This window comes from Neophocaena asiaeorientalis, unplaced genomic scaffold (assembly GCF_003031525.2).
Source record: "Neophocaena asiaeorientalis asiaeorientalis breed wild unplaced genomic scaffold, Neophocaena_asiaeorientalis_V1.1 scaffold129, whole genome shotgun sequence".
Classification (NCBI taxonomy): domain Eukaryota; kingdom Metazoa; phylum Chordata; class Mammalia; order Artiodactyla; family Phocoenidae; genus Neophocaena; species Neophocaena asiaeorientalis.
The window spans coordinates 2,979,935-3,002,401 of record NW_020172446.1 but is presented as its reverse complement, the minus strand read 5'-3'; the positions used below and the strand labels follow the sequence as shown (position 1 = coordinate 3,002,401).

General features: G+C 52.5%; 1 protein-coding gene across 9 annotated transcripts in view; it reads right to left on the bottom strand.

Moving 5' to 3' along the window:
* The window catches only part of KSR1 (kinase suppressor of ras 1), a 160,777-nt gene that overhangs the window by 42,780 nt on the left and 95,530 nt on the right, over positions 1–22,467 (bottom strand). For all 9 annotated transcript variants that reach the window (XR_003001903.1, XM_024735550.1, XM_024735566.1 and 6 more), the window contains 3 exons: positions 7,874–8,021; positions 3,059–3,518; positions 808–812 (listed from right to left, as the gene is read on the bottom strand). Coding sequence is in view for 8 of the 9 variants with exons in the window: in XM_024735550.1 (XP_024591318.1) it covers positions 808–812; positions 3,059–3,518; positions 7,874–8,021 (613 nt within the window). In the remaining variant the exon portion in view is untranslated. The remainder of the gene's footprint in view (positions 1–807; positions 813–3,058; positions 3,519–7,873; positions 8,022–22,467) is intronic.

The window sequence follows — 22,467 nt, the reverse complement described above, 5'->3', positions numbered from 1 at the left end:
CTGCAGTCAGATCCGTTCTGGCAAAGTCACTGCCCCTCCGCATGTCTAAGACCCCGCTGACAGCCTCATCACTCTGCTTAGCCAGCTCGGGACAGTACAAAATTAAGCTATTTTGCTCAGGCAAAAGCCAGAAGTCTCTGCATTTCCACTGAGACCATCAAAAGCAGACCCCCAGAGGTCACTTCCCTCTACTTTGACTCTGGAGAGGGATGCCCCACAGCACAGCCACGTGCAAGAACCAGCTCTCGACCCAGAGGTAGACAAGGGACTCAGAGGTTGCCTAGGCATCCTCATCCCCTCCCAAGGGGATATTCGCACCCTCCGATCTCTCAGGGCCTCATTCAGAGCTGACCACGTTCCTGCCTCCAGGGAAGTTCCTCTCCTGAACAGAGGGGTCCCAAGACGTCAGCTAGGCTCTACGTATGGCTACCGTCCACCTACACCGGACAGACAGTGCCTCTCTCCCGGGAGCGAGGCGTCACCATGGCAGCCCAGCCGGTAAACACTCCCTGCCAGAGGTCACCTGGGGGGGCAGCAAGGTGCAAGTGGGGCCCCCCCGTAGGGCTGTCCGCGGACTGTGACGCTGTCAAGGTCTCAGCTTCTCAGAGCGGCTGCTGGCTGGGCTGGGCCACCTCGTCATCTGAAGGTTCCCTGTCCTAGAGCTATTTTCCTGCCCAGCATCTCTGCTTCTGGACCATGGAAAGGCCAGCAGACTAAGAGAGGGTCGAAGAAATCCACCCTTGATGGGGACAGCGACACAAACAGGACTCCTGGGTGGCAGAGGGGATGAAAATGAATCACTCTTACCGAACCTGCAGGAGACAAAAAAGACAGAAAGTAGGATTATGTCACCGCACTGGCCTGGTGTTTCCCAGAACATCAGCCCTTGGGTGGGAGCAGGCAGGGTACTCGGATGAGGACTTTGAGCCCCTGGGGCATGGGGCCAGGCTGGCTGAGTGACCGGGGAACGTTTCCTCAATGAGAAGGGCCAGAGGTAGCTCCCCTGGCCCCCCACCAGTGGACAATGGAGCTACACCCTGCACTTTAATACATTAGCTTTTCTAAGCCTCGCCAGCCACCTGCATGGTAATTAGAGTTCACTCCATTTCACAGCTGAGGAAACAGGCTCACAGTCTCCCAAGGTCATGTGCCTGTAGGTGTGGGAGCCCTGCCCAGAGCCCTGGGAGGAGGGGTGCTCGGCCCAGGCAGGACGGGGGCTCAGGCAGCCAGGGAGGAAGTGGCTGGGGCAGGAGGTGAGGAGGACAGTTGTAAGAGCAGAGAGGCAGCCCCCAAGCAGGGCCAGGCCAGGACGTGCCCTGAGCGATGCCTCCCGGGGGTGCCGCTGTCCCAAGGACGAAGAGAGCTAGGAACCCAGGCCACTCAGTCCACCATCAGGGGTCATTGAGGGCAGCAGGGTGGCCTGAGCACCCATGTCAGTGCCAGTTTTGGTGGCTTTGTGGGGACCTGACTCAGAGTCTCAGGGCCCAAGGCCCAGCTCACCAACGGTGGGATCTGAGGAAGTGGTGTCATCTGCCCGAGGCTCTGTTCTCCACCCAGAGCTGGGGATGAGAGCAGAGCCCTCCTAAAACTCTTTTAAGGAAAAAAAATGAGGAAAGAGATGCACTGGGTTTTGCCCACTGAGATGCCCTCTGATGGACCCGTGCCCATGTTTCCACATGGTCATTATCACTGTGCTTCCTGAGAGATGATCCAGAGGGGGAGGAAGGCTCAGCCCTTTTGCGGGGTGGGGGGAGGAGGGAGGATCCAGGCCCCAGCAGGACAGCCTGATCGAGAGTGGCAGGTAGGTCACAGGTAGATTTCTCTCCTTGGGTGACACACACTCAAAACCATCAGAGATGTCCAGGGTTCATCCCATAAGGGACCCAAGATAGCCTGCACTGGGATGGGGGAACGAGCCCTCGCGAGACCAAAAAAGACCATGTCAGGAGAGGGGCCAGGTCTTCAACCCTCAGAAGTACAAGAAGGTAAGAGGCACCCAAAGAAAACTCCCTCCTTCCCTTCTGCCCTGTCCACAAGGGTATATTGACAAGGGCGATTTTTGTAATAGCAAAAGGACCTAAATGTCCATCAAGAGGGGAGGAATTAGTTAAACTGTACCCTGGAAAGAGGTAAAAAAAAAAAAAAGTTAAAAAGATGAGGTAGTTTGAATAATTATAGATATATACAAAACTGATAACCTGGTTGGCTCCTGAAAGGAAAAGGAAAAATGGTAGGGGGTGACTTTATACTCTACAAAGCTCTACGCAAGCTACAAAGCTTTTGGATACTGGACTATGTGACTGTTACTACCTATAAAATAAATAGATTAAAATTTTTTTATAAATAAATAAGAGAGTAAGGTGCCTCAAGAGGTACTGACATGAAGTTCTCAGAAATAAAGGTAGGTTGAAAAAAATAGGGTATAGAACAGAGTACATAGTAATTGATAATCATTAGTAGTTTCAGCACGATATTCTAATTCCCCCTTCTGCACACATGGGAGGATGACATTCCTTGGTTCCATTGTTTGGGTAGGGCCGTAAATGGTGAGTGGAACTTTCAGGAAAAAGCATTTAATTACTCGGTTGTAACATCTAAAGTTCTTTTTTCCTCTGCCACGGTGGGATGTTCTAGACAATGTTCCAGCCTGGAATCTGAAATGAGGCTGACGGACAGGTAGCATGACCAAGAGATAAATCTTTGTTATTTTAAGACCCAAAGATCCGGGGGTATTTGTTATCGCAGCACAACCCAATCTAACCTGGCTGACACATGGTATCATTGCGCGCGCGCGCGTGCGTGCGTGCGTGCGTGTGTGTGTGTGTGTGTGTGTGTGTGTGTTCAGAAAGAAATCTAGTAGGATTTGGCCCAAACTGATAAGGTAGTCTGGGGAACGGACTGAGAGATGGGCGCATCTTTCACTTTTCACGTTGCAGCTTCTATGCTGGCTGATTTGGTCCGTTTTCAATCGAGCCTGTGTTACCTTTACAATGATAAAACCATAGTCCAAACTTTCAGTAGACGGCAAACTCAGCACCTGCCTGGCGGGAACACTTACCTCATCGGGGAGACCTCGTCGATGCGGTTCCCTAGCTGAGACTCATGGGACTTGCTCCGGGTGAGCGTGGGGAAGCTGGGCAGCAGCTGGAAGACCTTGCGGCTGGGCGGGGGCGGCGTTCGGGGCGGTTTCAGCTTGGTGTGCCGGCGGAGCTGGGGCGTGGTCGGCGGAGTGATGAAGCTGGGCAGCGCGCGGGGCGTCAGCCGGCCGCTGGTGTGCAGGGAGATACAGGGGTCCGCGAGGCCCTCGCCGGGGCCGGGGTTTGGGGAGTCCGAGGTGGGCAGAGCGGACACGGAGACGGAGCGTGGGCCCTGGGCACCGCTGCCCACTCTGCCCAGCTGGGAACTTCCTGGGGGCCAGGGCAGGCTGGCTGACGAGAGGCTGTCCGCGGGAGGCCCGGAACCACTTTCCCGTCGGGCATCCGACGAACTCCAGCCCGAGTCTTCTTTGTGGTCTCCGCCTGCGGGCCAAGAGGTCGAGTCACAGATGCTTGGGGCTGGAGGGATTCACAGGTGAGGTGGCCAGGACCCAGGAGCACAGTTCCTTAGCGGAGGCTCCAACTGCCAGCCTTCACCTGTTTAAGGCCACTGGTGCACATACACTATCGGGCTGACTGCGGGGGCACCAGCGTAGAGATGTCACTGTCCCCAATTTACAGAGAGGAAACTGAGGACCAGAGAGGGAATGCGCAGGGCTCCTGCTGGCAGGTCTGTGGGGAGCGGGCGAGGAAACCCACCCCCAAAGTGGGAGACCTCAGAGAGGGAAGTGGTGACTGACCTCTAAGAGTTAGGGAAGGGAAGCTGGGCTGTGTGAAGGGATAACTCCCCTCCAAGAAAACTCAATCATCGGGGAAAGAGGCTGCGCCAACCTTCCGACAGCAAATTGCCCTGGGAATTTACTAGAAAAGAGATCCAGCTAGAAAGAGATCAACAGCCACTTCCTTTTGAGGGGAGCCTGTGAGTGACTTTTGGCTGTCCTCGTGGTGACTCTGCCTGAGGCCCCTGAGGCCTTGAGGCTCCAGGGGTTCCAACTCAATGACACGGCCTGTCCATTCATTCGAGTATATGCCGGGTGTCAAGGCATAAAAAAAACACACATTCGTGGTGCCTGAGGAGTCCAATAAGAGTGACGCACACTTAACATGGCGTGCTGTGTGCTGACGCAGAGACGCATGGGGACTGAGAGGGTACAGAGGAGGAGGACCCTAAACAGCTTGGGGGTCAGGGGGCTTCCCAGCGGAGATGGCAACAGGGCTGGGCCAGCTGGGGAAGAAGTGGAGAAGGTGTACCAGGCAGAGAGAACAGTGCATGCAAAGGCAGGGAGCACACAGCACTTTCGGGCAATGACTCCGCGTCCCACATGACTTGAGAGGTCAGGACAAACCAGGGAGAGGCAAGAGATGAAGTTGGAGGGTCAGCCCACCTGGGGCCAGCTCCGGAGGGGCCTTGGATGTCTTGCCAAGGGCTTGAGGTTTGACCTTACAGAAATGGGGAGATAGTGAAGGGGTAGGGGCAGGAAGAAAGGACCCCCGTCCACAGAGACTCTGTTGTGGGGAAGAAGACACCTCCCTCCTCGTATTTATCGATGACTGGAAAGTACAGGAGGGCAGATTTTGACTCAAGGCAAAATGAACTTTCACCCGGTAATCCTTCTACTTTGCGAGTTGTACCCTGTCTTCCTAAATCCGCCCAGCATGGTGAGGTTGCTGAGATTCAGAGAGGCTGTGTACACTGCCAAGGTCACACAACTAAGTAAGCAGTGGGATGGGAACCGAGCTCTCGATCTCAACCACAGCACTGGGCCTCCTCCCCCAAGGCTACCAATGCTGAACTACCTATAACGGCACAGCCTTCGGAGGTAATGAGCTCTCTGCCATCAGAGGTGGTCAAGCCTAGCCCACAGAGACATCTATTAGAGACGGTGGAGAGGGATCATCCTTCACAGTTCTTAGGGTTTGTCCATCCCATCCCCTCCTTGAACGCCCTTCCTCCTACCTCACTGCATGGTGACTTTCTATTCACGGATCAACTTGGAGAATGAGTTATTCATCTGTGTATTCCTTTATGCTTGCTCCTTTAGAACTGTGGCCAAGACCTACACTTTAATTTATAAACTGGCCTATAGGAGGCACTGAACACACTCTTGTTGAGGGGATGAAAGAATGAGTTCCACGGATCCACGGGCAAGTCTGCCACCAAAGGAAACAAGCCCTCAATTCTTCAAATTGTCTATTTAATCACCACTGCTTTGAGCCAGCTCATGGATGGCAAATGGCTCTTGTTGTGCATGCCAACACCAGTCAACTGGCAGTGGCTGCTTGAGAATGACTCTGGAGTCACTAAGTAGGAAGAGCTCAGGGATTGATTAGTGATGTCTGCCATGGATGAAGGACAGGGAGTATCAGCAAGCATGATCTTCTCCTGTTCACCAGCCACTGGCATAAAGAAACATCCTTCATTACGTTTCTTAAGACCAGAGACATCCACATTTTCCATGACCCCACAGGCCTAATACTGAAAAGAGCACCTAATATGCACCAGGCTCTAGACTAAGTACTTATCCTTAACTCATTTAATCCTCACAACAGTTCTATGAGAGGAAGTGTTGTTGTGTCCATTTTACTCATAAGGAAGATGAGGCACAGTGAGGTTAAATAACGGGCCAGGGTCCCGTGGGTTCTAAGTGGCTCAGCAGAGTCCTAGGCCTAGGCAGTCTAATTCCACAGTCTATCTTTACTGCAGCCTGACTGCTCTCACCTGGCCCTGTCGGGTGCCATGAAGACTCTGACTGCATGACCTGAGAGACAGGGTGATCACAGTTACCCACCCAGCCCCCAGCAGGTACACTAGAAGTGCAGCCACTACTGGGCAGACCCGTCTGCCTGCCCGTGTCCTGGACTGGGGTGCGGCAGGTCCCTCTTGGGGATGTAGGGGTATCACAAGCCGAGATGGAATGAGAAAGAAGCACCTGGAAGAAACTCTCTGCCCAGGACCTCCTCGGGGACGTAGTGGAAAAAGCACCCTCTGAGGAAGAAAACTGGGTGCAAAGCCCAGCTCTGCCACGTGTCAGGTGCAGGACCCAAGACAACTCATCCAGGGCCTCCAGGGCTCGGATGCTTTAGCTACAAAAGGAGCTCACCACCACCTCTTAAAAGGATGTTGCCGGGCTTCCCTGGTGGCGCAGTGGTTGGGAGTCCGCCTGCTGATGCAGGGGACATGGGTTCGTGCCCCGGTCCGGGTAGAATGCACAACCAAAGGGCAGCAGTTTTATTCTAAGAACGGCTGAATGATTTGACAAACCCAACCAAAGCAGATACGATCTAGACTAGAGGCAATGTATTAGTAGGGCTGGAATAACCAGAGACAGGTTCAAAAAAAAAAAAAAAAAAAAAAAAAAAAAAGGATGTTGCCACATGTGTGTCAAGTGCCTGGCACATAAGAAGTGTTTCGTAAATTAGTGATCTTCCTATCTTGGCACCCAGGATGGACAGACAGCAGCCTTAACACACGGGGGTCACCACCACCCAATGGCTGGCTCCTCTACAACTGTTTATAATGCAGGCATAGAGCGGGAGGGCTGACAAGGTCCCCCAGATTCCCAGCTTGGGTGGCAAGTACTTTTTTTTCTTTTTTTTTTCCTGACTGTTGTCTGAAGGTGACTGACAGCAATGGCTAAATTAATCCATCAGAAATATCTTTTCTCTTGACATAAAGAAAAAAGACAGTGAAATGTGCACAGGTGGCAAAGGCTGAGGCTCAAATCACAGTTCTGCCACCCACTGCTGTGTGTCCTTGGTTACCCTCTCTGGGCTCAGTCTCCTTCTCTGTAAAATGTGGGGACAAGACTGCTAACCATGTCCCTGTCCTGTTTACTCCATGGCACTTGCCAGAGGCCAGATGTGTTGAGGTTTTCCGAACTGAGTGAAGCTCTGGGCTCCGTGTTCAGAGGAAGACTTGGTACAATGGGGCCAGGGAAGAAATTAAGCACAGTCCCCTCTGGGAAAAAAAAAATCAAGTAGAATATAAACCTCAGAGCCTTCCTTAAGCTTCAGGCAGCCAGAGATAAGACAGGTGGCTCAGCGAATTAAAAAATGGAGCAAATCCCATTCATTAGGCTCATTTTAAAGGCTTATCTGGGTGGTCATGGGAGCGTTAAGTCAGGGCATTTGAAGCTGTTTCCAGGGCAAGATTTAGAAAGCCTGCAAATAATTCCCGAGGAACATTATTCATAATGCCAGGATTATACACTTCGCCTGAGGCAGCCATGTCCACACTCACAGCTGAAACGAGGTACAGTTTCTCTCCTCAGGCTTGGTTCAGGCTGAGCCCACACCAGCGTGTGCTCTTCTGAGCACACAGCCCAGCCAGCTGGCGATGGGGATGGAGAGGGGAGGGGGAGGGGAGGGAGAGGGCAGGGAGAGGGTAGGGAGGGGGCTGGACTGCAGGAAACTACAGAAGAGTCACAGAGCCCCACAGAGGTGCTCCACAGGGAGCAAATCACGCAGCCCTGCCCAGCAGACCAGCCCGGGGCTCCTAACAATGGCTCAAGCTTCATACTGGCCAGCCCAGTTGGGATCTGGGAACCTTCTGTCTCAGGGAGAGCCCTCTGCCTTGGGTCAGGTCCATCACACGCTTTCTGAGGGTGGACCCTGGCCGTTCCAAGCTGGCCCAGAGACCCTGATCACACTGGCCCCACCCCATCATCCATCCCAGCAAAAGCCCTGGCGCCCAGGGAACCAGGCCAAGCCTGGGAGAGAAGTCCAGTGTCCAGGCCAAGGAAGAGGGAGAGGGAAACGATGGGGCTGGTCCTACCTACCCAGGCCTGTCACCTTCCGCAGGCAGGTGAGGGCGTACTGCAGGCGGCCACACTCCTCGGCACTGGCCCCGCAGCGCCGCAGCGTCTCCTTCACCTTAGCCTCGTTCATGTCCAGCAGGGCATCCAGCGTGAGCTCGCAGAGGATCTCCTGAGGAGGCACAGGACAGGCAGAGAGCCGGCTGAGCAGTCACCCTCCTCCCAGCCGGGGCCAGCCTCCCGTTGAGTGGCAGGGGCCAGCTGCTGGCGGGCTGGCCTCTGACCCGGAGCCACCACTTGTCTGAGGACACCAGCAGTCAACCCCGGCCCCCGCCCCCAGTGCTCTGAGACAGCAGCTGAAGCAGAGATGCCAAAACTTGGGGTTGGGGGGAAAGGAAGGAAAATACCAGAAAAGTTCTGATAAGAGCGTGTTCCCTTCTCGTCTCTTTTTATTTATCCTTCCACACAGGAGAATGATGAACCACCACGACTTTTTAGAATGACAAGTACTTCAGATAAAGATAGCCCTTTACAATTTTGCTGTCTCTGAATCAGACAAAATAGGTTTCAAATAAAATTGACTTATGGAGAGAAGGATTACAAAGAATTAACCCTCGCCAAGCACTGTGCAGGTCCTTACTACCCGGCTTTATCTGATTCTCAGTCGCACCCTTCCAAGGTTTCAAGGTAGCGGACATAAGTGAGATGCCCGAAGGATGGAAAGACTGGTACAGACTCTGAGGATGCAGGGGCCACACAGAAGGAACGAGGTAGCCTCGAGGAAACAGAGTGGCCCCTGGCGGACCAGCAAGAAGGGAACCTCAGGCCCGAGGCCACAAGGAAGTGGATTCTGCCAAAGACCTGAACGCACTTGGATGTGAGTTCTTCCCAAAGCTTCCAGGTAAGAGGCCAGCCTGGCTGACACCCCGACTTTGGCCGGGCAGGTTGCTAAGCAGGGAAGCTGGATGAGCCCGTGGGGACCTCTCCATCCAGTCTTCTTCCTGCAGGACTGTGAGCTAACATATGAGGGATGGTTTAAGCAGCTAAGTTCGTGGTAATTTGTTACACAGCAAAGAAAATGAGTACAGAGAGCGAATATTTGAATCAAGGCCTAACTCCAAAGCTTATGCTCTTTCCTCTCATCAAGGAGTGGGGAAACCCCCCCGGCTCTGATTACTTTGAGCCACATGTGATACGGAGCCTGGAGCTCAGAACAATGGGGCACGTCCCTGGCCTCAAGTGGCTTGTGGAGTGACTGACGTGAAAATAAGTTATTGCAATGCAATAAGATAGGGCCCAGCAGAGGGAAAGCTCAAAGAGCTATGGGATCAGTGGTGAGCTTGGGGGGCTGCGGGGGGTGCAGGTGTTGTCCCCTTTCTGGAGTTTCCAGATTTTCTATAACAGGGAAGGCCAAACATCCCACAACAAATGATTCATATAAGCTTGCAGTTTTTGATCTAAGCTGATTTGCATTGATTTTATTAGCAAGCTGTATGCGGGCCAGACGGCGCCAGGGCTGAGGGTCCAGGTTCTGAAATCAGACAAATCCACAGTGGGCTGCTGACTGACTGTGCGAGCCTGGACACAGCGCCTGGCCTCTCTAAGCCTCGGCGTCCACGTCTGTTGAATGGGGATAACAACAGCACCTGGACCTCACGTGGGTGTTTGTGGGATTAGGGAACAGACTCGTAAAGCATTCAGCACGACGCCTGGCACAAAGTAACAGCCTACCGAACGCTACTACCTGTGACTATTAAAATTGCTTTCCCCCAAATCTAGCATCTATGGCTCCGCTTCCATCATTTCTTTTTTTTCTTTTCTTGCGGTACGCAGGCCTCTCACCGCTGTGGCCTCTCCCATTGCGGAGCACAGGCTCCGGACGCGCAGGCTCAGCGGCCATGGCTCACGGGCCCAGCCGCTCCGCGGCACGTGGGATCCTCCCGGACCGGGGCACGAACCCGCGTCCCCTGCATCGGCAGGCAGACTCTCAACCACTGCGCCACCAGGGAAGCCCAAGCTTGCAGTTTTTGATCTAAGCTGATTTGCATTGATTTTATTAGCAAGCTGTACCTAATTTTACGAGAGCAATGTTATGGTCAGTCAATCCATGGTGCTGTAAATCTTAAACTCAAGTGTCAAAACAACCTGATGAAGATACCGGCTATGAGTCATTAGGGCAATGGTTTGGGGGCTCTGTGACGCCTGGGGGGTGGGGCCACATCTGAGGCCTGGCATGTGGCCCCTGGTGTCTGGCCGTGTCCCCTCTCCCCACCGTTGTGTCCTGTATGTATATTCTTCAGTCTCCAGGGTTGTGGGAAAGAATCTCATGGCTGTTTAGAATGACTCACACCAAAAATTAGAAATAAACAGATACCCCAAAGCACCACGAAGCGCATCATTGGTTTGGACAAACCCCTGGTTGTCAGAAGTCCTTCCAGACAATAAAATGAGAACGGGAAACCGTGGATAAGAACAGCACACAGAGCAGGCTGATTAGATAATGGTCCCAGGGCAGAAGCTTTTGTTCAATCCATGTGTCTTCCTCTATTGTCTTCAATAACACTCTTCACTGAAATGCAATTTTGACATCTTTTGCCCTCATTTCACTATGAAAAGTTATTTGGCAATATTGTCAGGGGAGAGCAAATGGAAGTGATGTTGACCTGCACAAGACAACCCTCCACCTTTCCCCAGGGTGCCCTCCGTGCTCACCCACACATGCGCGTTTCCCCAAGGCTGTGATGGCTCAGCAGTTCTACGGAAAGTGGAGATTCCAGTATCTGCTTGATTTGGGGATGGAGGTGGATTGATGACGACAAAGACAAGCCTAGGAACCCAATCCCCAATCTAACTACAATGCAAATTCAGCTTTTTTTTTCTTTTATTATTCCTTTCCTCCCTGCCCACACCAAGTTTCAGTTTCTCAAGCATAATAACTACATTTATTATTACAAACTATTTGCTAGTGCTTTACAACACGTTCAGGGCTTTGTATACTGTCTCCACTCAAAACAATGCAGCAAGGAGATGCTGTTAAGCCCATTTTATTGAGGTTCAGTGACCTCACGCAGTGCAACTTAATAAATGGCGAGGCCACAACTGAAACCCCAGTGTGCTGGGTCCCAAAGCTCCTTCAACCATTCCCCACTGTCACTCGTGAACTCGGGCAAAGCCTTGGGACGCAGCAGCTATCTTGGGGAAAATGATTTTTTTTCAAAGTAAAGGAATTAATTTCTACCTGCTTTCTGGAAAAAAAAATATATATATACATATACATATACTGTAAATTGGAAGTCCTTTGTCTTTAGCAAGCAAAGAGAGAAAATATGTTCAAATCCATTCCCTTTTTTAAAAAAGGGGGAAAAAAGGTATTTCCTTACAGCTTCGAATGAGCTGGAAAGTTTCTCTCACTCCCCTGAGACTTCAGGGCTCAGTCCACCCCATGGGGATAAGGCAGCAGGGGCTGCTTTCCCTTCCCTCCTGTGTACTCCACCAAACCTCACACGTGGATGCGATTCTCCCCCTCACAGCCACAGGCACAGCCAAGTCGCAGTTAGGAAGTTATTTCAGACCAGAGTAATTCAGGTACAATTGTTCTGGATAATCTCTAAACCGAAAGCAAGTGAGGGGGACTTCCCTGGTAGTCCAGTGGTAAAGAATCCACCTTCCAATGTAGGGTACGTGGGTTCGATCCCTGGTCAGGAACTAAGATCCCACATGCCTCGGGGCAACTAAGCCCACGCGCCACAACTACTAAGCCCGAGCACCTCGACGAGAGAGCCCAGGTGCCGCAAACTACAGAGCCCATGCGCCCTGGAGCCCACGGGCCACAACTAGAGAAGAGAAAACCTGCCTGCCACTAGAGAGAAGCCCATGCACCCCAACGAGTGCTGCAATAAAGATCCCACATGCCGCAAGGAAGATCTGACGCAGCCAAATAAACAGATTTTTTTTTTTTTTTGAAAAGAAAGCAAATTAGGGAATGAGCCTCACCGCCTGCTGACGGTGAACTCACGGGCCTGTTGACAACCCAGCAGGCAAAGGCGCCCTGAAATGCTCTCAGGTCTGAGAGGCCCCGAGGCTGTGGAGGGCCTCTGCCTGCCTGGAGTCACACGAAGATGCCAAGTTGTCTCAGAGCCAGGCGTCCAGACCCTGGCATTCTGGAGAAGGGACCAAGGCTGAGTGTCCACACTGCTTCAAGGAGAATTACTGCCCACCCCACCACAGCTTCTGTCTAAAGAAGAAAATGTGAACTGGAAACCAGGAAGGGAAGACATGGCTTCCCAGCCTGCTACGGGAGATGCTCTGGGTCCACCCAGCCTCGGGTCAGCATGTGAGCGCAGGGGTGGGCAGAGGGGCCACAGGACAGGGCACACTGGCTCCCCGGCTCTGCCCGTTCCCTCGAGCCACGACTTATGTCTCCGGCAGGTGACATTATGTTACTCTTTCTGATAATAATTAGAGGGCAGGACCAGTGGAGCGTGGAGATGACTCCCAATCTGTGATCACGAAACGGCTGCTTCTGTTCTCTGCAGCAGAAGGTGGGGACGGGCTGGGCCAAACACGCTGCGCCCTTCCCCACCCATCCCAGCTGCTGACGGCAACTGGTGTCCCAGGCCAGGCTGGGTATCAAATGGTGTCCCAGGACTTACCAGCAGCCACGGGGCTGCCTGGAGTCTATACTTAGCAACCTGTACTGGCTGACACTGAAGACCGTCCCCCTAGCCGTGGCCGGTCAGGCGGGCCGTGGAAATGCCATGGGCTTCACAGCCTGTGTGTGGACCGCGTGCCGCAAGAACCTGTGGCAGCTCAGGACGGAACTCGGGTGAAGGCCTGGGCTGAAGGAAGACAGAGACGCAAGCCCATACTTGGTGTCTCCGTCTAGCATTCTGTCTAGTCCTAGAGCACAGCATGGATCAGTCACGGCAGTAACTGTCTCAATCAGTGCGGCAGGCGCGCAAGGTCCATAGGCCGAACCTGGATTTCTGGTGCATGAGCAGAGGTGTCCACCAGCTTCCCTGGCTGGGGCTTAACTCAAGGGCCAGGATCCTTCCCCACAGATGCTTGCCTGGGAACTGGTCCCACCAGAGAGACCAGAGGTGGACCCCCAGAACCGTGTGGATGGTGACGTGGGACCTTGGCACCCCTCTGTGGCCAGGGCTCAGTGGGAGGGCTAGGACAGAAGAGGCAGAGGAGCTAGGGGTTCCTATGGCAGCCCAGGCCGGGAGCCCCCATGCCTCCAGCTGGCAAGGGAGAACGTGACGGAGGTTCCTTCCTGCCTTCTCACCACTGCTGGCGCTGAAGGAGAGGGGGTGAAACTTGGATAATAATAGTTGGATATTCTGGTAGGCACAGGAGGGGCTAAGGCAGTAGGGGCCTGGGTCAGGCGCCTCCTGGGGTTTCCATGGAGATCAGCGGACAGCTTGGGGATACTGGCTTTGTCTGTGGACCAGTCTTGGACCTAGTCACTATCCCAGCCCTAGAAAATGAGAAAAAGCCCCTCCTGGGAGAAGTCAGCCCCTTCCGGGAGGGCTTCTCTCTACCACCTCCCAGCTAGCTGACCAGTACAGCAAAAGAAGGATCAGACTTGGTCCTTGGAACCCTCTTGACCTTGGGCCAGTTCCTGCCCCTTCACTGGGCTTCAGTTTCATCATTTATAAAATGAGTGGGTTTGGATAGATCAGATCAGTAGGTCTTGACCCTGGTGGCACCCTGGAATTACCTGGGAGGCTTTAAAAAATGATCCTGGGGCTTCCCTGGTGGCGCAGTGGTTGAGTGTCCGCCTGCCGATGCAGGGGACACGGATTCGTGACCCGGTCTGGGAAGATCCCACATGCTGCGGAGCAGCTAGGCCCATGAGCCATGGCCGCTGAGCCTGCGCGTCCGGAGCCTGTGCTCTGCAACAGGAGAGGCCACAGCAGTGAGAGGCCCGTGTACCGCAAAAAAAAAAAAAGATCCTGATGCCCAGGCCCCGCCTCAGACAAATCAAATCAAAATTTCTGGGGGTAAGGACCATGCAGGCACAAAGGCTGCAGGGCTTTAAGTCTGGCTAAAGTAGCCCAGGGCAGAAAGGGTCTGAGAAGGCAGATCTGTCCTCTCATGAGCCCACACTCCTTCAACCCAACCCTAGCCTAGCTCAAGCTCATAGATGTCCCAGGAGATATGCTCTCCTATACACTGCTGCCTCCCTCCCTCCTAGGCAGGGTAGGGGCTCACAGAGCGGGAAGCCTGGTGGACCCTTCAGGGAGTGGCTGTCTCTGGCCTACGCATTAGTATGTCTGGGCTTAAAAGCCTTAGAAAGTGGTGTGGAGCTGGAGGGATGCAGGAGAAAGGGATCAAGAAAGGGTGAGTGATGAGCATTTATTACTCATCTCCTGGGTGCCAGGCACTCTGTTAGATGAACTATAGAGGTCAGCACATGCAGTCCTCATAACAGCCTGAGATGGATGATAAGGCTCAGAGACGGTGGGTAACTTGCTCAAGGCCACACAGCCTGATAGATGAGGCTGAGGCACGGGCCACCTCTGCCTCTTCACAGCCAGCTGGCTCTGCCTGTACTGATGCCCACTTCTTTGCTCTATAAAGTGAGATCTTTTTCCCAGGCCAGAGTCTACCTGGCATCACAGGTCACATCTGGCTTTCCAGACTCCACGCTGTGCCCTATTCCTATGCCCAGCTGGGGGGTGCGCTCCAGCTGCGGGGTTAAAAGCAGCTGCAGGAGGCCTCCCAGTGGGTCTTCTCTCTACATTCCTTTTCAATCCCCTCAGCGGGCCTGCCAGGCCCCCTCAGCCCCCCTCCTGTCCTCTGGAGGAGGTGGGTGCTCTCCAACTCTGCCTGGGACCAGGTCTCCAGCTTCTGGCGGCATCTGCTCTCACCACAGCCACCACCATCACCCCAGGGGGCTGGGCCCACCCTCCGGGAAAGCCTGTCTTGTGGCTGCCTCCCAGGTCCCATTCTTCTCCCATAAATCCCAAGCTACCTAGTGCAGGAATTGGCACACTTTTTCTGAACAAGGCCAGAGAGTGAGTATTTTCAGCTTTGCAGGCCATATGGTCTCTGTCACAACTACTCAATTCTGCCATCAGGGCACCAAAACAACCACAGACAATATGGAAACAAATGGTTGTGGCTATGTGCCAATAAAACCTTAAGTGTGCACGCAGAACCTTGAATTTCGTATCATTTTCACGTGTCACGAAAGAGCCTTGTTTTGCTTTGTTTTGTTTTTCCTACCAGTTGAAAATGTGAAAACCATTTTTTAGTTCGAAAGGCTGTGTAAAAACCAGTGGTGGGCTGGATTTGGCCCATAGGCTGTAATTTAGCAACCCCTGACCTCATGGGTCATTCAGCCACTCAACAAACACACGTTAACTATGTTGGGCTCCATCCCCTGGTGGCCCTGGGTCTCACTGCTCCTTCCTGCCTGCCTCTCCCTGTGCTGACGTGTCTTCTCCCCATCCAATCCCAGCACACAATCAGCAGAAGGGGAACACAACGGAGAGGTAAGGCAGGCCCACATCTGCCATCTCGGCAGCCTACATTTTGTCACCTTTCTATGTGTCATCAACACACATTTCCAAAACTGCTCCTCCTGGATGCTGTTTGAAAATGGCCAGATGACCATGATTAGAGAAACATATACATACCAGACACCGCCCCCTAGGTTTGGGGCTGTGTGCTTCCCCCAATACACGCTACTCCCAAAATGGACAGAGGAGATGGGTGGGCTTCTGTAGCAGGGGGTTCTCTACCCCCAGGATGCTTGCTCTCTGTGGGAAAGAACCCACTAGACTCTCCACTAGACTCCACAGTAAAACTCAAACCCAAAATGGAATACTCTAAAACAAACAAACAAGAGAACACTCAAACAGAAGACTGGGGTCCAGGTAGGAAGGGGGAGGGTTTGACGGCAGCCAGAGAGCTACACTAGCCCTTGGGTGACACTTGGCTTCTAGGAAACAGGCAGGTGGGGAGTCCCTCCCTGTACGAGAGGGCAGTGTGGAGGGGCCAGAGCTGGGGAAGCTGGAGGGGTCAGGGGCCTGTCACCACGTCAGCCCTGCTCCAGGGCAGCAGCTTCCCCAGACCTACAGGCCCTCGTGGCGTCCCTTGTTGATACAGCAGATGGACGAGCAGGGTGGCAGTGGGCCGGCAGCTGGGTGAAGAGGAGGGCCTCCGGAGGGGGGTGGTGAGCGTGCAATGGACCATCCCAACAGGGACACTTTTGAGACGGGAAGCGGGAGAACTGTGAGGAACTGCCCAGGATGACAGCCCTGGCGAACTGGGATATGCCCAGTGATCCTCCACAGAGGGTGCAGGGAGCAGGGCCTGGTTTGAAACGCACCTCCCCAGCTCTCCTGGGGGTAAAGGCACCGACAGAAATAAACAGGGGCTCTCAGGTGTGACCATGTCTGCGGCCGGCTTTGTCGCTCTCTCCCACTTCCAGTTCTCCCCTGGACAAACATAGCAGTCAAATGAGGATTCCCAGAAAGTCTACTCTGTCTCCTCGACATCTGCAGCATGAGGGCTCTGAGTGCAGCCAGCCAGGCCCCCCGCCCGGCCCCACGGCAGGGCACCCGGACCGGCAAACGGGCCTCAGGGCGCGGCGACTTCACTCGGGGCCCTGGCACACGCCTGGCCCCAGCGCTGGTCTGGTGGGCCCTCCCGCAGGGCCAGGAGACAAATCACAGACCCCTCAACCAGAGGGGCACGTCCCAGTGTTCAGCGCACTGTCTGTCCTTTGGGGCTGTTTATCAGTCTGTCTGTCCAGGGCAGGGAGGGGGGTGAGCCAGGCTGCGGGACATGAGCCCAGAGCTGGAGACCTGAGAGGCAGAGGCTACTTGGCTGAGGACAGGGGCCCATTGTTTCAAAGCTGTCCCACAATGGCCAAGCGGGAGACTGAGATCTCTCGGGAGACCCTGGAGGGAGGCAGCCCCTCTCTGTAGTTTTCCAGAAACCCTGTAAACAACTCCTGCCCCATAGCAGCAACGGAGCCAGGACTCAAGCCAAGGAGGCCACCGCCAGAGCCACCAGGGGCTGAGGGCATGAAGGGGACCAATGGGTATTCATGAGGCTGGTGAAGAAAGGAGCAAAATCCTTTCTCTGCCAAGGTCAATGGCAGAATTCAAAGGACCCTTAGAGACATTCTAGTCCAACACTCATTCTACAAAGGAGGAAACCGAGGCCCAGAGAGGGGAGGGGACCTGCCTGGGTCACCCAGAACAACAGCACCAGGACCAAGGCCCTGGTGACCTTGACCAACACCGGGGACCAACACCAGGATGTACCGACCCCTGGGAGAGCTCACCATTTTCCGCGGTGGGCATTCCTTACCCAGATGTAAAGGTGTCATTCCTTTAGAGGTTTTCTGAGCTGCTCTAAGAGGTGAGCCAAAAGGAAGACTTCCCTGAGGTCTGCCCTGAGGATCTTTGCCAAAGGTGCTGGCCTAAGGGACACCATGCCATGTGTTCACCTCATGGGTCCAGAGCCCTCTGGAATCTGGAAGCAGTGGGGTTCTGGACTCATGGCCTCACCTGGAGCCTGGCAAGTCCCTAATGTCTTGGTGACTCAAAAGGTGGTGAGTGGGCAGAAATCCTCAGCTCCATGTTCCTGCCCACCCCCACCCATGCCCACTTCAGTGATACATCTTTCTTCTTTTTGTAAAGAAGAAGCAAATCGCACATCACCAGCTACACCCAAACACCCAGGTTCTGAGCTGAGTGCTAAGACCCGCCCGGGGCTGTGGCACATCGATTCTCACTCAGCTTCCTGACATGCTTCCTCTTTTCACAACCAATCTAATCATAAATTAACAACTCCTGGTACTACAGCCATTTGTGAAGTGGCCTGGGCACAACTGCTTAATTGCTAAGGGAAGTGAGATTCAGAGAGATTAGGTTACTCACCTAAGACACAGCAAGTGAGTGATGGAGCCTAGATTGGACCCTGGTCCAGGTACCTCCAAAGCTAGCACTCACTGCCTCTATAGGGCTTGGCCCCCCTTATCTGGTTGACCAGAAGCACTGAGACAGGGCTGGGCCTGCCCATACAACGCTGGTTTCTTAAGCTCCTGGCAGAAGAAGTAGGCTCACAACAAGTGTGTGCCCTGTTCAAACCAAAAGCACGAACGGGCCCCAAACCATTCACTAGAAGGGGAAGATCTATTTCAGTAAGATTCCGACGGGTCCCCACCAGCCACCTAACGGCCAAAAAGAAAGGGAATCAAATAATGAAGTGGAAGGCATGTGCTACCCCAATATGCTGATTTCTCCAGATGTGTTCTATAGACAGCAAAGCAAGGACCCGGAGCCCAGCCAAACACACTCCTTCCAGGCTCTCACGCAAAGGCCACCTGATCCCAGCCCCCAGTGCCTACCTCGCAACCCTCCAGCCCGCGCTGGTCCAGGCTTTGTGCTTCGCACAGCACCACGGGTGGTGGGGTCCCTGTGCTCCTTGTAGCCTTGGCCATCACCCAGCTCCACAGGCAATGCATGACAAGGGGCCCGAGCCCAGGGTCCCTGGCTGCCCCGGTCCCTGGTGTGGTGTCCCAGGGAAGGAGGTAGGGAGAGGAGTTTCTGTTTTCATGACTGTAGTGAACAGTCACTGCAGCCAAAAATAGTCTGTGCTGGGGAGCTGGGGAGTCAGCACATACCTCCCGGAGCAGGTGCTGGGCGTAAGACACAGAGGCTCCAGCGGGTCTCGCTGCAGGGGGCCGGGCACCCAGGGTATCTGGGGTACCAGGCTGCAGACAGAGAGGTGTTCCCTGCCGCACTGCCCCCTTACAAAGGGTCTGGCCTGAGTCAACGAGGGGCACGATCGTCTCCCTCCTCCCGGTGAATCATCTGGGGAAACGCCACCCCCGCATGAACTCCAATTGCTTCCAATGACCCTGCTGCTCTCACAGATTTGGGGCTGGTTGGTTTAGACACCCAAAGGAAGAGCCGTACAAACTACCAGCTATCAAAACACATAGAAGGGACTTCACTGGCTGCACAGTGGTTGGAAACCTGTCTGCCAACGCAGGGGACACGGGCTCATGCCCTGGTCCGGGAAGATCCCACATGACGCGGAGCAACTAAGCCCGTGTGCCACAACTACTGAGCCTGAGCTCTAGAGCCCGCGAGCCACAACTACTGAGCCCGCGAGCCACAACTGCTGAAGCCTGCGAGCCACAACTACTGAGCCCGCGTGCCTAGAGCCCGTGCTCTGCAACAAGAGAAGCCACCGCAATGAGAGGCCCACGCACCGCAACAAAGAGTAGCCCCCGCTCTCCGTGACTAGAGAACGCCTGCGCACAGCAACGATAAAATGAGAGCAGCCAAAAATAAAATAAATTAATTAAAATATATATACTTAAAAAACAAAAACTCATAGAACTGTACACCAAAAACAGTGACCTTGACTATGTGTAGTTGGAAAAAAGAAATGTACAAAGTGATATGGCTGGCTAGCAGTGGCTGGTGGGGTTGTTGGGGGGGTTATTTTCTTTTTTGAGCTTTTTTATATTTTCAAATTTTCCTACAATGAACACTTGTAATTAGCTTTAGAAAATGTTACTTTCGGTGAAATTTTTAAAAAGATGCTCAGGCATCACAGAAGGAATATACAACATGGTCTCATCCATGAGAATTTAAAGTGTGTGTGTTGTGACCCCAACTTTGGAGCCAGACTTCCTGGGTATGAATCCTGGCTCCCCCACTTACCATCTAGGTGACCTCGGGTAAGTGACACTGTCAGTTTCTCTATCTCTATCCTATACTGGGGATAAAAGCTTTGCCTCCTGCTACAGACTAAACACTTGTGTTCTCCCCAAAATTTGTACATTGAAACCTAATCCTAATGTGATGATATTAGTGGGGCCTTTGGGATGTCATGAGTGTGGAGCCCTTAGGATGGGATCAGTGCCCTGATTATAAGAGAGACACCAGAGGGCTGCCCGGTCCCTTCCGCCATGTGAAGAGACAGCAGATAGACGGTCATCTATGAACCAGGACGTGGATCTTCACCAGACACTGAATCTGCTGGCACCCTGACCTTGGACTTCTTTCTCAGTTGCCAGAATGGTGAGAAATAAATTTCTGTTGTTTTTAAGCTACCTAGCCCATTCTACGGTATTTCTGTTACAGCAGCCATAATGGACTGGAGTAAGACATCTCCCCAGAAGGTTATCAGGAGGACTGAACGAGATGCCCCATGTAAAGCTCACAGCTCAGTCCCAGGCACATTGGGAACACTCACTAAAGAGTCACAGCGTAAATCCACGACTAAATGACATTTATAAAGAAGAAAAAGAAAAGAAAAATCAACCAACAAAGGCCAACTGGAAGGAAATGCACCACAATGTTTCCATCATTTCCTCTTAGTAGTAAGATTATGAGGTAAGCCATCAATAAACAGCAGTATTGTTTTCTTTAATTTCTATGCTTTTCACATTTTGAAAAGGAACATATACATAAGTTACTGGATATTAAGAAAAAAAAAAAAACACCCTGAAAAGCCAAGAAGCAATCATTACCTCTGTGCAGGACTACAGATGACCTATTTTCTTTGCTTTTCTATACTTTCTAAAATAAATATTTATTACTATCTTAGTGAAGAAAATGAGAAGTATTATTAAAAACAAAAACTGAAGAATAGACTCACCTATTATATCCCAGAAACATGATCTCTGCAGAACCCCTGCCAGGGTCTGGGCCTTTGACGAACCACCTCTGAGCCTGAGGCCCCTTGCCTCCTACACAGACAGAGGAGTTCTGCTCACTGTTGGGAAAGGCGGGCACAACGGTCACCGCAAGGTCCCCCCCAGGGGAAAGCCAGGTGACCCATCCCCATGGAGAGCCCCTGGTGAGGGTGAGGGATGGGGAGCTACAGTAGCAACAGTTATTGTTATCTAAGGGAGTGAGAGTGTGTGTCTGTGCATTCTTCTTCTGTCAGCGGGGCTCTCTTTCCTCCAAGACCCAATTCCCAAGTGTAGGTGGCCCTGACCCTTCAGGCTCGCCACCTTTCTGCCAAAGGGCTGAACCTATGACCTAGTTTGGGCCAACTGGAGTTCTCTGTCTTGTTAGCTCTGTGACTGGTTCTGACATGAGCACATGACCAAAGCTAAGCCAATCAGAGCCTTCCCTGGGATTTTTCAGCTACAGTTCTAGGGTAAGAAGCTCTCAATAGGAAACACCACTACTGTGCTGAAAGAAAGTGAAGCTTAGCTGCTTGTGCCCTTCATGACTGCCATGTGGAGTGGGCCTGTCCAAGAAGTGAGCTCTAATAGCATCATCTGAGCCCCTGCATCCAGACTTCCCTGGACTTTTATTACCTAAGCTGATAAAAGCCTGTTTTCTTTAAGCCGGTTTATATTGGAACTTGCTACAGAAGAGTTCTAACTAGAAGTAGGAGAACATAATAGCTTTTACTTAGTAAGTGCTTACTAAGTGTCCTGGTACCATGTCATCCTCCACCTATTTATCCACCCATCCATCCATCCATCCATCCATCCAATCAACAGATAGCTACTGAATAGCAAGGGTGGGCCAGGCACCTTACTCAGTACAAGGGGTACAGCAGTGAACAAAAAATATAGTCTCTTTCCTTAGGGAGCTTATATCCTATTAGGAAACAATAAAAAGCAAATTCAAAAGTAACTAAAATACGTAATTGAGATTTGTGAATAAGTGCTAAAAGGAAACAGCATACTGAGACAAAGTGGTGGGTATGGCTGGGTGGCGGCGGGGCGGGGCATCTAATTTTAGACAGGACGGTTTCTCTGAAGAGCTGACTGTTAAGCTCCTGTCAGAGGACGAGAAGGTGCTAGCCATGAGAGTATAGAAATTTCCAGGCAGAGGAAACAGAACACACAAAGGCCCTGGGCTATGACAGGAAACAACCTGACCTGTCCTAACATGAGGGGAAGAGTGAGGAGGGGCAGGAGGCCCAATAGAAGGAGGCAGATACCGGATATTCCAGAGCCTTGAAGGTAATGGTGAGGAGTCTGGATTGTATGCTGAGTGCAACAAGACACCAGCGAAGGACTGTACTCTGGAAAGTGAGGTGGTTGGACTGGGGTTTTAAGAAGAATCACTCTTGGCTCATGAACAATGAAACAGAGGGAAGGGCAAGAGTGATACAAAGATGGATGTAGGTGCTACTGCACAAGTCCATGCAGTAGCTAGGACTAGGGAGGTGGCAGCGGTGAAAAAGAAACATAGATGGATTGGGGATATATATTTGGAAATAGAGCTGGTGGGATTTGCTAGTCAATTGAATGTCGAGGTGGAGGAAGCAGAAGGAATCAGAAATGACTCCTCAGTTTCTAGCTAGAGCAGCTGACAGATGAGTTAACAGGCTCAGAGAGGTAAGGGACTTATTCAAGGTCACACCACTGCCAAGTGGCAGAGTTAAGCTTATGTCCGCCTCCCAACAGCAGGGTCTGGGCTGTCTAATTCCAGAGGTCACGCTCTTAAGCGATCTTTCTTTCTAATCTTGCTGCCTGCCCAAAGACATATAGCTGGAAGCAAGGACCACTGAAATTTATATGCTGATTTAAAAAAATAAAAAAAAGAATAATGAGAGAAGAGACTTTTTGCTTTAAGGTAATTAAAACAGTGTGGTGTTGACACAAGAATTTC